Source organism: Chiloscyllium plagiosum, unplaced genomic scaffold, assembly GCF_037043375.1.
Source record: "Chiloscyllium plagiosum isolate Xiang-an unplaced genomic scaffold, Cpla_swu_hap1 HiC_scaffold_7, whole genome shotgun sequence".
Taxonomy (NCBI): domain Eukaryota; kingdom Metazoa; phylum Chordata; class Chondrichthyes; order Orectolobiformes; family Hemiscylliidae; genus Chiloscyllium; species Chiloscyllium plagiosum.
The window spans coordinates 29,653,245-29,667,462 of record NW_028270145.1 but is presented as its reverse complement, the minus strand read 5'-3'; the positions used below and the strand labels follow the sequence as shown (position 1 = coordinate 29,667,462).

The 14,218-nt window shown below is 40.2% G+C and overlaps 1 protein-coding gene across 2 annotated transcripts in view; it reads right to left on the bottom strand.

Annotated features, from left to right (window-relative positions):
• LOC122551426 (partitioning defective 3 homolog B-like) overlaps positions 1-14,218 on the bottom strand; it is a 1,013,066-nt gene that overhangs the window by 444,059 nt on the left and 554,789 nt on the right. For both annotated transcript variants that reach the window (XM_043693310.2, XM_043693308.2), the window contains exons 12-13: positions 13,095-13,265; positions 761-866 (exon numbers count right to left, since the gene is read on the bottom strand). In XM_043693310.2, the coding sequence (XP_043549245.2) occupies positions 761-866; positions 13,095-13,265 (277 nt within the window). The remainder of the gene's footprint in view (positions 1-760; positions 867-13,094; positions 13,266-14,218) is intronic.

The window sequence follows — 14,218 nt, the reverse complement described above, 5'->3', positions numbered from 1 at the left end:
GGTGACCTGGATTCAAATCCTGTCATGGCAGATTAGTGGAATTTGAATTCAATAACATATCTGAAACTAGGAATCTAATGATGACCATGAAACCATTATCGGTTGTCAGAAAAAAAACAGCTGGTTCACAAATGTGCTTTAAGAAAAGGAAATTGCCACCCTTACCTGGTCTAGCCTCCATGTGACTGCAGATCCACAGCGACTTGGTTAACACTTAACTGCCTTCTAGACAACTCAGAGCTGGGCAATAAATGCTGGCCCAGCCAGTGATGCCCACAGCAAGTGAATTAATTTTTTTTAAAATTAGCATGAGTGTTCCAGACCTTCACTTCCTGTTGTGGGAATAAGTGCTTCCTTTGAGATTTTGGAGAAGATTTGTAGTTCAGGTTGTGGATCAGGTTGTAAATTTGCTCACTGAGCTGGTAGATTTGCTCTTGGGATGTTTTGTCACCATGTTAGGTGACATCATCAGTGATGGAGGCTCATCGAGCATGGTGATGAAACGTCTAAGAACAAATCTACTAGCTCAGCAAGCAAGTGTACAACCTGATAAGTGCCTCTTGACATTGTCCCTGAAGAACATTGCTCTAATCTTAAGGTTATGCCCCTCTCACTAAAGGAATCATTTAATTGTTGAATCAGAGGAATACATCAATTTGTTTGCTTGAGCGTATAACATCTAGTCTAAGCAACCAGCCCCCAAAACTTTGGTCGATCAGGGCACATGAATTTGTTTCCATTGCAACACAGGCTTGCTTACCTATTGTTGCTCTCTCTCTGGCGCCGGAGGACTGGGTATGCCACTGGCTAGTAATATTACTGCTGCGAGTGTTGTGTGCCTGTACACCACCTACTTCCAGACGATCCTAAGAACACAAAAACATTTGTCATGGTTTAACCAGTTTACAAAGAGCACACGCAATTCAACAACACCCCCTATCTGATATCCAGCATTTGAAAAAAATCATAAGTTTGAAACTGATAAAATACCACAGAACACGAGTGTTACTATCCAATGTCAGAAACGACAACTTTGTTTTCTTTATTCGTGTTTTTACATTACAACTTTCAAAACAGTTGCTGATTGTGGGGAGTTCTTGAATCTAACAATTTAAGAAATTTCTTCAAAAAAGTATTCTATTGCATTGTTGAATGGACCTCCTTTTAAAAATCCTTTTCCCCTACCTGCTAGTCCTTCAAGACAGTAGTTGAGCATCAACTCTTAAGTTGATTTTGAAAGTGAGGCAGGCACTTCAATTTCTGATGAAGAGCTGATGCTCGAAACATTGACTCTCCTGCTCCTCGGATGCTGCCTTTTCAAGCACCACACTTTTTGACTCTGACCTCCAGCATCTGCAGTCCTCACTTTCTCCCACCTCAATGAAGCGCGACAAGGAACACGGGCTTTTTTGAAATTTCACTATTTGGTTCTTCAGACTTTCCTCATGATTTGGGCACATTCAATGAATGGGAAGGACCAAGAGCAATATTAGAGCCTAAGTAGTAGGGGCTGCTGGTAGGTTATAATTCCACCAGACAGCTGGCTTGCAATGTAGAGTGATGCAAAAAGCATGGGTTCAATTCGCACCACTGGCTGAGGCTATCATGAAAAACTCTCCTCCTTGACCTCTCACCTTGCCAAAGACATGGTGACTCTTTTGGGTTACCCCACCCCTAGTCATCCCTCTCCAATGGGAGAGCAGCCCTAAGGCCTGGGAAGACTATAAAGTGAATTTATCTAGTTTCACTGCTTATTACTCAAATGATTTACCAATTTCCAAGAGGTTGCCAACTGCTGTTGATGAACCTTCCCACAGCACATGATCTTCATTTGAACAGAAAGACAGAAAAACACATTAAGAAAGCAAAATTATAAAACATGATTGGGAGACAGGAAAATACTGGGGAAATTGAGAGGAAGGAGGCAATGGGAGAGGGAGGGAGTAGGAGAGAGGTGAAGAGAAACTAAGAGAGGTAGGGAGGTGAGAAAATGGGAGGGACAGAAAAAAAGAGGGAAGAAAGAAGAGAAAGGAAGCTGAAGGGTGGGAGAGAGGTAGATAAAGGGAGGAAAGGAAGGAGGGAATAAGAGAATAGAGGAGTGAGAAAAAATGACAGAACTCAAAACAGATAATGGATTATTATCGGCCAGAAAACAAATCAAGCAGAGACCAATAAAGCAAATTAAGAAAACATATTTGCTTTATTGGTCATCTCTCCATGAAGCAACTATAAAACTCCAAAGGTGAGGCCTACTCACCATAAAACCGGCAGATCATTAGATGTGAACCAGGGGTTCCTCTGCCATTGACTGATACTATCATCAACTTCTTGGTTCCAGAACCAGAAGTCACAGTCTAAGAATACAGGTTAGTTCATTTAGTACTAAGATGAGAAGAAATTTCTTCATCCAGACAGTGGTGAGCCTGTTGAATTCTCTACCACAGAAAGCGGTTGAGGCCAAAACATGGAACGTTTTCAAGAAGAAATTACATATAGTTCTTGAGGCTAAGGGGATTAAAGAGTATGGGGAGAAAGAGGAGACAGGGTACTAAGGGGATTAAAGAGATGGGGAGAAAGAGGAGACAGGGTACTGAATTGCATGATTAGCTCTGATGGAGCAGGCTTGAAAGATGAATGGTGTACTCCTGTTCAAGACACTCATTCAAAAGAGCGAGGAGAAGCAAGTTTCACAATGTACTTCACAAGAATTCTTTATTAAAAAGGGAACTATATGCAATGGACACTAATTACAGAAGACTTATTGTTAAGCAAGTTAGAGCAAGGAGCATTTTTTTGTAGGAATAAATAAATATGAGCACTGACAATTATGGCCCATCACATGGGTTTAAAAAAATAAATCTATTTCAGCTGCACACTATGAAAACTTTTTCCATATTCCACCATTGTTCAGTAAATGTAAAACTTGCGTCACACAGGCGACCTTCAGTTGAACCAACAGTCACTTGGTTAAAACATTAACATCCGTACCCAGTGATTATTCACGGGTATTGCTTATGGAATGGCGGGAACAACAGCACGAGTTAGAGCACATAACAAAAATAGAATTGTCAAATCATACGAGTACAGAAGACCATTCAGTCCATTGGCCATGTGAAACAGTCATTAATTAATCTCACTACACTGTACTTTCCACAAGTGCTATAAATGTTTCCCTTTCACATACAATCCAATTCCCTTTTGGAAGCTGACACAGAATCTGCTCTGACCACCCGTTCAGACACTCTTAAAAAAATTAAGACAGCTCTCTTCTGACTCTCCTGCTCATTATTTTCAATTTGGGTACTTTAGATGCATTTGTGAAAATGCAGTTCTCTTTAAATAGAAAGAAAGCATCTAGCCAATTGGTTAGCCTCATCAAAAGTTAAGAGGATTTGTGCGACTTCATTTTTCTAAATTAGTTTCATTGGGAGTTGCTCTGCCTGAGATTTTCTGGAATATTTCTAAAGTATTGAAGCATTACTGCTGGCAAATGTATCCTCCTTTGTTCCTCATCTCCATATGCTTTACCCAGTGTCTCCTAGTGGCAGTAACCCGTGATCAGGTACAGTGGCAGCGATTTTTGAAATTGTGGTTACATCATCTTCACGCGCAAGTCTAGACAGTAACACTGGCTGATCTTTTCACGAAGTAACCCAGAGGCAAATAGCATCGTAAAGCATGACACCATGGCTGAGGTCAGCTATCTTGGCGTGACCGAGAACTGAACTGGGACCTTCCCAGTCTGCATGGATCGACAGCACCCCCAGGCAGCGTTTTTAGACACAATGATACGCAGCATCTACAAGATGAACATTACTGTATTGTTGTTGCCAATTGACAAATTTATCAAATCCTTACACAGCTTAGTTTTCAATTAACAAAAACATTTTGCGAGTTAAATATTTGTGATTCTTGGAGCAGTAAACACTCAATTCTTAGAATCGCACATCATTAAACCATTGGACTATCATCACAACCCATGAAAGTGCTATCAAATTAACCCTAGACCCCTCCACAGTCCTGTAGAGCATGTCCCCTTTCGGTATTATAACCGATTACCTTCTGAATGTTTGAAAATCTGTGACACTGTCACCTAACGAGTTGCACAAAATCACGCTCACTAATGAAAACTGAGAAGTATGAATAATTATGCTGGCAAAGGCCAAGGATAAGTGTTTTTCATCTCTTGCCCTTTGCTGGCAAATACTGAATTTGTAAATCTCAGGCCTGACTAATGCTCCAGAGACATGGGTTCAAAGCCCACCACAGCAGCTGGGAGAATTTAAACCATAACCCTGAAACAAAATGAAAGTTTCAATAGAAATGATCACAAAACAACTAGTTTGTCATAAAAGCTCACCTGATTCACTAACATCCCCAAGAAAAGGAAATTTGCCATCCTTTTCCAGTCTAGCCTACAAGTCGCTGCAGATTTACAGAAATGTTAACAACCCTCTCAAATGGCATGTCAACCATTACAGCAAAATACGCTGTGGCTGTATGTATCTCATAGGGACTGCAATGTTTCAAGAAGCTAGCTCAGTATCACTTCCTTAAGGGAAATTAGGGATGGGCAATTAATATTGGGCTTGTCAGTGTGCTCACATCCAGAAAATGGTTTTCAGGTCACTGTCTCACCCATCTTTCAGGTAAGAAATCGAACCAAAGCCTTGACTGATTCTCCTGAGGTCAGCAAAAATATCACGGCAGTATTCAAATAAGAGTAGGGATGCTTCCCCTGCAACTCTAGCCAAAACTTATCCTTCAACCAATTTTTAGAAGCGATTAGCTAGTTATCATTCTGTTACTAGTTGTGAGATCTTGCAACGTGCTAACTTGCTGTCATGTTTCTTATGTGGCAACAGTGATTGCACTTGAAAAGTAGTACATTGCCTGACAAGCTTTTTAGGTTGCTCTGAGCTCATAAGATAAGCAATATAAATTTCATATTACTCAGGAGATGATAAATTGTTTTAAAAGCTGTCCTTTCCTGTTCAGTCTTAAAATGGACTTGTATCGACAAGACAGTGCTCTTTTTCTTCCTCTACAATGTCTAACGAGGGCAAATTCTATTTTAGTTCATGGAGTGTTAAAAAAAAGAAATTGGTGTTTTCTGTATCACAATCAGTGGTTGCAATCGCTTCTAATTAAACCTACTGGGTTCTGGTGACCAATGAAGTCCAATCCCACTTTCAGTACCCCAAATGTTGAAGTGATCACATTCCACAATTATTATTCACTATTTTACGATTTGCCCACTGTTTGCAGATTCAAATCCCATTACTCCACCTGACCTTCACCATGTATCACAAATTTCACTCCCCCATCTCAGAAACCGCTGATAATCCTTGATGCACCATCACATTCACAAAAGGACAACGGCCTTCTACTTTCACAGTACTTTCACAGGAGAATTAACACAAGGAACATTCTTCAGTTTCTTATTGCGGATAGAAAAGATGATGGAGCAGAAATTCTTGTTATGGCATAGAATTCTCAACAGGTTAAAGTCAGGTTTGCAGATGCCAAATGGCTACATTTATAGTCCCTTGAAAAGTATAGCAGTGGTGGTGCTATTTTAACTGATTTCCAAGAGGACCAATACCTCCCATTTGCAGTGTTAAATCTGGCTTTGAATGCCCATGAATGAATTTGCAGATTTGTGTGAATTGAAATGACATTTTAAGAAAAGCTATTGCAGGTTGCTTGTCATAAAGACTTACTGCAGTCTATGATGATAGGCAATTCCAATGAATCCATCAGAAGTTGCTTATTACCTCACTTTATGACTACATTAACTACGTCTGCACAAGAAATGAACAAGTGTATCCCATTTTTCATCTTATTCTTAAGAATCCGGCTCAATGGTGCATTGCATTCTTTCACCTCTACTTCATTACATTCATTGCTTAAAACTTGACAATTTTTTTTTGCTCGATAGAGAAGTCAAGGACACATTTTTCAAAGCTGCAGAGGAAATCCAACACTGTGAAGCCTTCAGTTGTTTAATCACCAGAACAGCAAAGGGATTTTTCTGCACAGAGTTGACAGAAGCAGGCAGATGTCAAAACAATAGAAATCAAAAGGGAAAATAGAAGGAAAAAATCCAACAATAATAAAAAGATGGCATTCCAAGTTTCAAATTTTCCCAAGGAAACAGTGGACGGTTTCAAGGCTAGAAGCACCCGCATCAACAAATCTAACATCTTGTTGTTACTTCAGAGCAGTGCTATCCTGACAGCCTATGACCTATACTCTAGGATTCCCTGCCTAAACCTCCCTCTCCTTTTAAGACCTCCATTAAGTTAATCCCTTTAACCAAGCTTTTAGACACTTATCCCAATATATCCTTTCATGGCTCAGTACAAATTATTTAACTGATTCTTATCCTGTGAAGCCCCAGGTGGCATCTAATAATATTGAAGATGCTACATATCCGCACGTTGTTATTGCTGTGATATATGTAATGGGACAATTGTTTGTGCTAATTTAAGAATGATCTAAATGTCAGTCAGCCAGCCAGCCAATACTTCCTTAAGCAATGATCTGCTGTCCACAAAATGCATTTCCTTTTGAATTACTATTCAAAGAGCTTTTAAAACTTATTGGTTTTAGTTATATGTGCAGACTGTCTGTAATGTGCAGTTTTGTTTTCTTACAGGTAAATGGCTGCAGAAGCAGACAACATATGTGCCAGGATAATCTTTTAGAAATGGGATCTATTATTCAATGTGCACAATTAAAGTATTTGTTAAACAGCTTGTTTTCCGTCTCGTCATGTAAAAAAACCTAATGTCCCATGATGTTTCAGGTATTAAGATGTAACATAATAGGCAGCATCAGAAACTTGGAGAGAGATGTAGTCTAAGAATAAGTAACTAGGGACAAGATTGTAATCAGCGTCTGAGAGAAAGCTTTATTGGACTTCTTGTAGTGAAGGAATAATGACTTGACATTAATGAAATCGGAACAATTGAAAAAGTAGACAGAAATAAGGAACTTTTATTTGGGAACACCTACACTTTGTTTCACTTTGCCATGAGGACTGCAAGAGAGAGCAAGGTCATGTGACATGTCATTACTTCCCATATTGATGTCTTCTGTCTCATTAACGAATATAACAGTTAGACTTAATGCCTCATACTACATCTCCCTCCCCAAATCCCTGATTCTACCCATTATAGTACATCTCGTTACACTACAATTCATGGAAATGTGTGGATAAATTGGTTGCTGAAGAAAAGAGGATAAGAGTGGTGTTCAGAATCATGGCCAAGGAGATGCAGTTAAATATTAACAAGTGGGGGGAAAGAAGCAGGCTGGTGAGGTGCTGTTCTGAGATTAGGTCACCTGAATGTCCATTACCTTTATTCTATATGTTTGACAGACTGGAGACCTGCAAGGTAGGAAATCCTGCAGTTTAAGTATGCAGCCATGCTGAGCTGAGAGTAGATAGGCCCAGTCAAGGGCGGGAGAGGGAGCAGTGGTGCTGAATGTGGTCTGATCGTGGGTCACAAAGACAAACATCTATGTTGGAGAGAAGGCAGTGGCTGGGGATGGATCCAACTGCAAGGACTGAATGGATGGCAAATACGTTCTAAGGGTTGGGAGGGGTTTATCAATGGAATTTACTGCTCAGCTTGTGGATCAGAGGGAATACTCCTGCTCCCTAGATCAAAGAAATGCACACATTTTATGAATGCAGTATTACATCCCTCCTTTTACCTGCTGGGTTTCCCAAATGAAACCTGTCCGATTGTGGTCACTGTTAAAATAAAGGCACTTTGCCTCAATCAAATTTTGGAGTAGCCAATCTTCCTCCTTTGAGCAAATTAATAACCTGAGCCCTTTGTTCACACTAACTCCCAGCCCCAAAGCGCCCGCCCACCCACCTCTCCATTTAAACCTGAGTGGATGGGTTCCTGTTTTAGGCTTTAACCATTTAAACCATTCCCTTCCATAGGTTTAGTGCTCAATTTTAAAGGAAGAGAGAAAAACAAGGTATTAAAAGGAAAAACAAAGATTTACATTTAACACATTGGGAGTATAAAAAACTAATGGCAGTAAATAAATACAGGAATAGCAAGCAACTGAGAGTTGATAGAGGCAAGATGCACGTAAGAGACTTTTAAAGCACATAGACAGTGGAGAATGGGCGGCAGCATGCAGAGAAAGAAAGAACTTGCACTTATACAAAATGTGCAGGAACGTTAAAACCGATGAATTCTTTTGCAAGTGTAATGTAGGAAACACGGCAGCCAATTCACTGACAAATGCTCTTATCTGAATTTTGCAATCATATCTTCTACCTGAAAGGGCAGGTGTGGCCTCAGTTTAATGTTGCAGCTGGAACAAAACATCTTGGACAGTACACATCTGTAGGACTTCATTAACTCTAGAAAGTGCAAAGGATTGTCCCAACAAGGCCATGCAAGGAACTATATATAAATGTAAGTTATTTTTGTTTCATTCTAATGTCAGCATTTCCAAATTAAAATATTACTCCTTTAAGTGGTATTCAGATACTTTCAAGCAATCTGGAACAATGAGCATTTCGCTTGTCCAATTTGTAATTCCCCATTTACTGGGAGACAGAGGGCTCATTACACTAAGAGGGAGAAAAAACTGAAATGTGGGTACTAAATAAGAACACTGAACAAGTTAGAACATCTTTTCCAAAGGCTTTTATTCCATTAAGGCAAACTATTACTAAATTAAAATGCTGTCCAATGGGAGAATGGAAATGTGCAGAGCCAAGCAAGAGCATACTCACTTAAAATTCCTCATCATTCTCTGATAAATTACATGAATCAATACGATAGCGGCAAATCGGTACTCGCCCTAATTAAAGTATCTGGCTTGTAGAACAGATCAGTCACTGCCCTGTGCATTACTGTCTAAACCAATAAAACCATAAAAGATTGTTTAATGGTGTAAGCTTTACAGACAGAGGTTGTGACGCAACTGCAAAAGGTTGCAGCTTGTTCCCCTGCTATGACCGCCATTTGACTAAACTACCATCGATTATAAAAACACATCACTGAACAAAAAAAAAATACTTTTACAATCATTTCTTCTTGCAGAACACATAATAAATGAAAGGGCACAGGTGTCCACAGGCAGATGTGGCCCAGACTTTAAAATTCTATTGGAACAGGAAGAATAGTCTCTGCAATTAGAATTCTGGCTCAAGTTTCCGTGGAAGGACACAGAGCCTAGGGGTTATCAACTGGCACGGAGAATTCTGAATGTATTTGGAAGAAAATTAGGCAATGCAACGTTAAAATTATTACATGCCCATGGAGATGGATAAATTTTAAAAAGATGTTTGAACGTCCAGCTAATCATTATAAGAGTGACACATTAAGATTTCACATTTTCAGATGTAAAGCACGACTAACTGCACTTGTTGTAAATGTGCAGCTCAAACCCTCGAATGGAATACACACACTTTTAATCCTGTTGATACCACCAGTACTGTACCTCAGTGTTATACAGTGACAGATCTGTTACCACCAGTCCTGTCTCTCAGTGTTATACGTTGACAGACCTGTCCCCACCAGTACTGTACCACAGTATCATTAATAGTCACAGGTGATTTGCTGAAAGACTGGAGGTTGGTTAATGTGGTGCCACTGTTTAGGAAAGGTGGTAAGGACAAGCCAGGGAACTGTAGACCAGTGAGCCTGACGTTGGTGGTGGGCAGGTTGTTGGAGGAAATCCTGAGGGACACGATGTACATGTAATTGGAAAGGCAAGGATTGATAAGGGATAGTCAACATGGCTTTGTGCATGGGAAATCATGTCTCACAAACTTGATTCAGGTTTTTAAAGAAGTAACAAAGAAGATTAATGAGGGCAGAGTAGTAGACATAATCTATATAGACTTCAGTAAGGCGTTCGACAAGGTTCCCCATGGGAGACTGGTTAGCAAGGTTAGGTCCCATGGAATACAGGGAGAACTAGCCATTTGGATACAGAATTGGCTCAAAGGTAGAAGACAGAAGGTGGTAGTGGAGGGTTGTTTTTCAGACTGGAGGCCTGTGACCAGTGGAGTGCCACAAGGATTGGTGATGGGTCCACCATTTTTCATCATTTATATAAATGATTTGGATTTGAGCAAGAAAGGTATAAGTAGTAAGTTTGCAGATGACACCAAAATTGGAGGTGTAGTGGACAGTGAAGAAGGTTCCCTAAGATTACAACAGGCCTTTGATCAGATGGGCAAATGAGCTGAGTAGCAGCAGATGGAGTTTAATTTAGATAAATGCAAGGTCTGAATTTTCGGAAAGGAAATCTTAGCAGACCTTGTACACTTGGTAAGGTCCTAAGTAGTGTTGCTGAACAAAGAGACCTTGGAGCGCAGGTTCATAACTCCTCACAAGTAGAGTCACAGGTAGTTAGAATAGTGAAGAAGGCGTTTGGTATGCTTTTCTTTATTGGTCAGAGAATTGAGTACAGGAGTTGGATGGTCATATATGGTTGTACAGGACATTGGTTAGGCCACTATTGGAACACTGCATGCAATTCTGGTCTCCTTCCTATTGGAAGAATGTTGTGAAACTTGAAAGGATTTACAAGGATTTACAAGGATGTTGCCAGGGTTGGAGGGTTTGAGTTATACGGAGAGGTTGAATAGGCTGGGGCTGTTTTCCTTGGAGCGTCGGAGGCTGAGGAGTGACCCTATAGGAGGTTTATAAAATCATGAGGAGCATGAATAGGGTAAATACACAAAGTCTTTTCCCTGGTGTGTGGGAGTACAGAATTAGAGGGCACAGGTTTAGGGTGAGAGAGGAAAGATATAAAAGAGACCTAAGTGGCAACCTTTTCACACAGAGGGTGGTGCGTGTGTAGAATGGGCTGCCAGAGGAAGTGGTGGAGGCTAGTACAATTGCAACATTTAAAAGGCATCTGGATGGGTATATGAATAGGAAACATTTGGAGGGATATGGCCGGGTGCTGGCAGGTGGGACTAGATTGGGTTGGGATATCTTGTTGGCATGGACAAGTTGGACCGAAGTGTCTATTTCCTTGATGTACATCTCTATGACTCTATGACATTTCATACTGTCCGTTACATAATAATCTGGAATTAAAAGTGTAATGGTGACCTGAAACTGCTGCTGATTGTCAAAAAATCCGTCTGGTTCGTTAATTTTCTTTAGGGACAGAAATCTGCCATCCTTACCTGATCTGGCCTACATATGACTCCAGACCCACAGCAATGTGACCGACTCATAACTGCCCTCTGGGCAATTAGGGATGGACAATAAATTCCCACATCCCATGAATGAAGTTAAAAAGGACATTCAATTAGCAGAATCAATCCAAAGTGATACTTACCTCCTGACATTTGTTAATGTTTTCCTCAGCCTGATAAGACTGCAGTCTTAGAACCATCTTTCACAATGAGGTTTGCTTTTCTGGGCGACTCTCACTCTCGCCTGTACCAAATGACTCTTCCAGCCGCACTTAACCTCTGGTTGCGCCCAAGTGGGGTACCATGTTACTTATATCTCAACAGTGACTATGTTTCAAAAGTACTTTCTTGACTGCAAAGTGCTTTTAGAATTCCTGAGGTTTAAGAGACTTAAGTCTGTTCAGATGCGTGAAATATGGAATACATGCGGTGTATTAACTTGAGTTGGCCAATTGTAATTTATGGTCATGGTCTAGAGACAACAGGGCAGACACATGAACAGCAGTCTGACAATTTCAAACACTGCACTGGCAAATTCTAATGAAAACGTTTACAATGGTTATTTAAAAGCTAAGTAAAAAATTAGAAGTTATTTTTCACTCTCAGGAATAAGTCCAGGAAATCACAAGAGCCCAACACCATCCAACATTGGAAACTATGCAATCAACTAAAAAAAAGAGACAAACATTCAGTATGACTGTGGAACTTCATTCGTTCTTCACTCGACGTTAGCCAAAGATTCCACATTCAACAGTGTATCATTCTCATGAAACCTTAAATATATCAAAGTATTCTTCCCTTAAGCACTGTTCAATAAAAATGTTTAAGCTTCGTGAGATACTCGTGTGAAAACTAAACCTAATGAATATTTGTGTTGGTAAAGGCTACCTTAAAATTAGAAATCCTCCTTTTACCAAATTTCTCTCTCTAATGAATTAGAAATAATAGTAATGAAATCACTTGAGTAAAAGCAATGGTGGAAATTTAAAACAAGAACAGAGAGTACTGGAGTACTCAACAGGTCTGGCAACATGTGAAGAGAGAGAAACAGAATTAACATTTCAAGTCTAGTATGACTCTTCTACAGAACTAAACACCACAGTTTAAGGATGCAGGGTAGGCCAGTTTGGACTGGGATGAAGAGAAATGTGGTGAGCAGGTGAAATTCTTTAACATTCAAAGCAGTCGAGACCAAAACATTGAATGTTTTCGAGGAAGAGTCAGATACAGTTCTCAGGCTAAAGAGATCAAAGAGTATAGGGAGGAAGCAGGAACAGGATACTGAGCTGCTGATCAGTTGTGGTCATGTTGGATAGCGCAGAAGCTCAAAGGGCTGAGTGGTCAACAGCTGCTCTCATTTTGTGCTTCTATTCTTCTGAACTATCCCTCAATGATTTTAGCATGTAAAAATCTATTGATCTCATTATCGAATAAACTCATACTAAGCTTTTGCAGCTGTTTTAGGTAGAAAATTCAAAGAGTCACCATCTTATGAGTGAAAAGATTCCAAATGGACTGTCCCTTATTCTGATACTTTGTTGAACCTCACCTCCTGCTCCCCACCGGACCACGACCCCATACCAAGATACATTGCTCCCACATTTACCTGTCAATCCATTTAAAACATATGCCTGATTGAATGAGATCACCTTTCATTCTTCTAAATATCAGGGAACTGATCTTAATTTAATCTCGGCTGAGACTATTGGAACTCATTGTATTCAAGAACATGCCAAATGAAAGAAAGCAACTGGGGCTGTATTTGGGACCAAGACTCCAGGATGAAAGTAACATGTTTTTTGATGACAATATTTGCACCAGCTGTGGAGAAGGCCACACAGCTTCTCATCTTCTAGCAGGAAATGAACTGTGTACATCTAGCTCAGGAGCTTACCTCTTGGTGTCTATCCATCCTCCTGGCCACCATCACCTGAATCATTCCTCGGATGTTTCCCTCCATTGACATGGATCGCCGTAATGTTTCCAAGGCCTCATGGTTAGATTTCTCCAGCAGCTGTTCACCATTCACTGCGATCAGCTGATCATTCACTTGTAGACGCCCATCCTGCAAGTTGCATAAAAAAGTACACCAAATCCATTAACATTAATATTGTTCTTCAACTTCCAGCTCTATTCAATTACAACACTTATTTACGTTGTGTTCTTAATGCAGTACAATTCCCAAAGGAATGTAATAGGAGCACTATAAAACAAAATTTGATAAGCAGACACATAAGGATATAAAAGTATAGATATTAGGGTTGGTCAAATAGATAGGTTTTTATTTGCTGCATTAAAGAATGAAATTGAGATGCAGAGTTCAGGAAGGAAGTCCACAGATCGGACCTGTGCAGCTGAAACACTGGTTGCAAAAGTAGGGCGATGGAGGTTGGGAATGGTTCATCGTGATGTACTGCAAGTTAAATTTTGTGCTGGAGAGTTTTTGGACAAGCTCATAATATTTCATCTGGAGATATTGCGACAGTGACCAGTAGCTTGGAGTCAAAGTTGGATTTTGACATTCCTTGTTGTCTGTCTGACGAGCCACCAAAATGTAACCTCACAGCTTGCCAGGACTTCCTTCATAATTCTTGTGCATCATAATGATTTCATGAAATAAGTGCTAGTCTCAAACATACAGAAGTTTTGATTGTAAGTTCTCCCATGCAGCCCTGCTTTTTGCAACATTTGAAAGACATTTGGACAGGTACATGAATAGGTAAGGTTTAGAGGGATAAAGGCCAAAGCAGACAAACAGGACTGCTTTTAGTTTGGGAAATCTGGTCAGATTGGAAGAGTTAGACTGATGGGCCTGTTTCCACACTCTATGACTCTGAAGGCTTCACTCTACAATCTAGGGTCGAGTTGATGCAAAGGTTTCTCTGTGGATCAGCATAGTGCATTTTGAGGATACCTCAAGTGATGACTTTGGGAGCTCTTTATGGCAGTAAGTTTGGGAAAGAGATGGCAAATAAAGTGCAGTCTGACATGTCCTCAGTGTCAGACCAGATGAAGGAA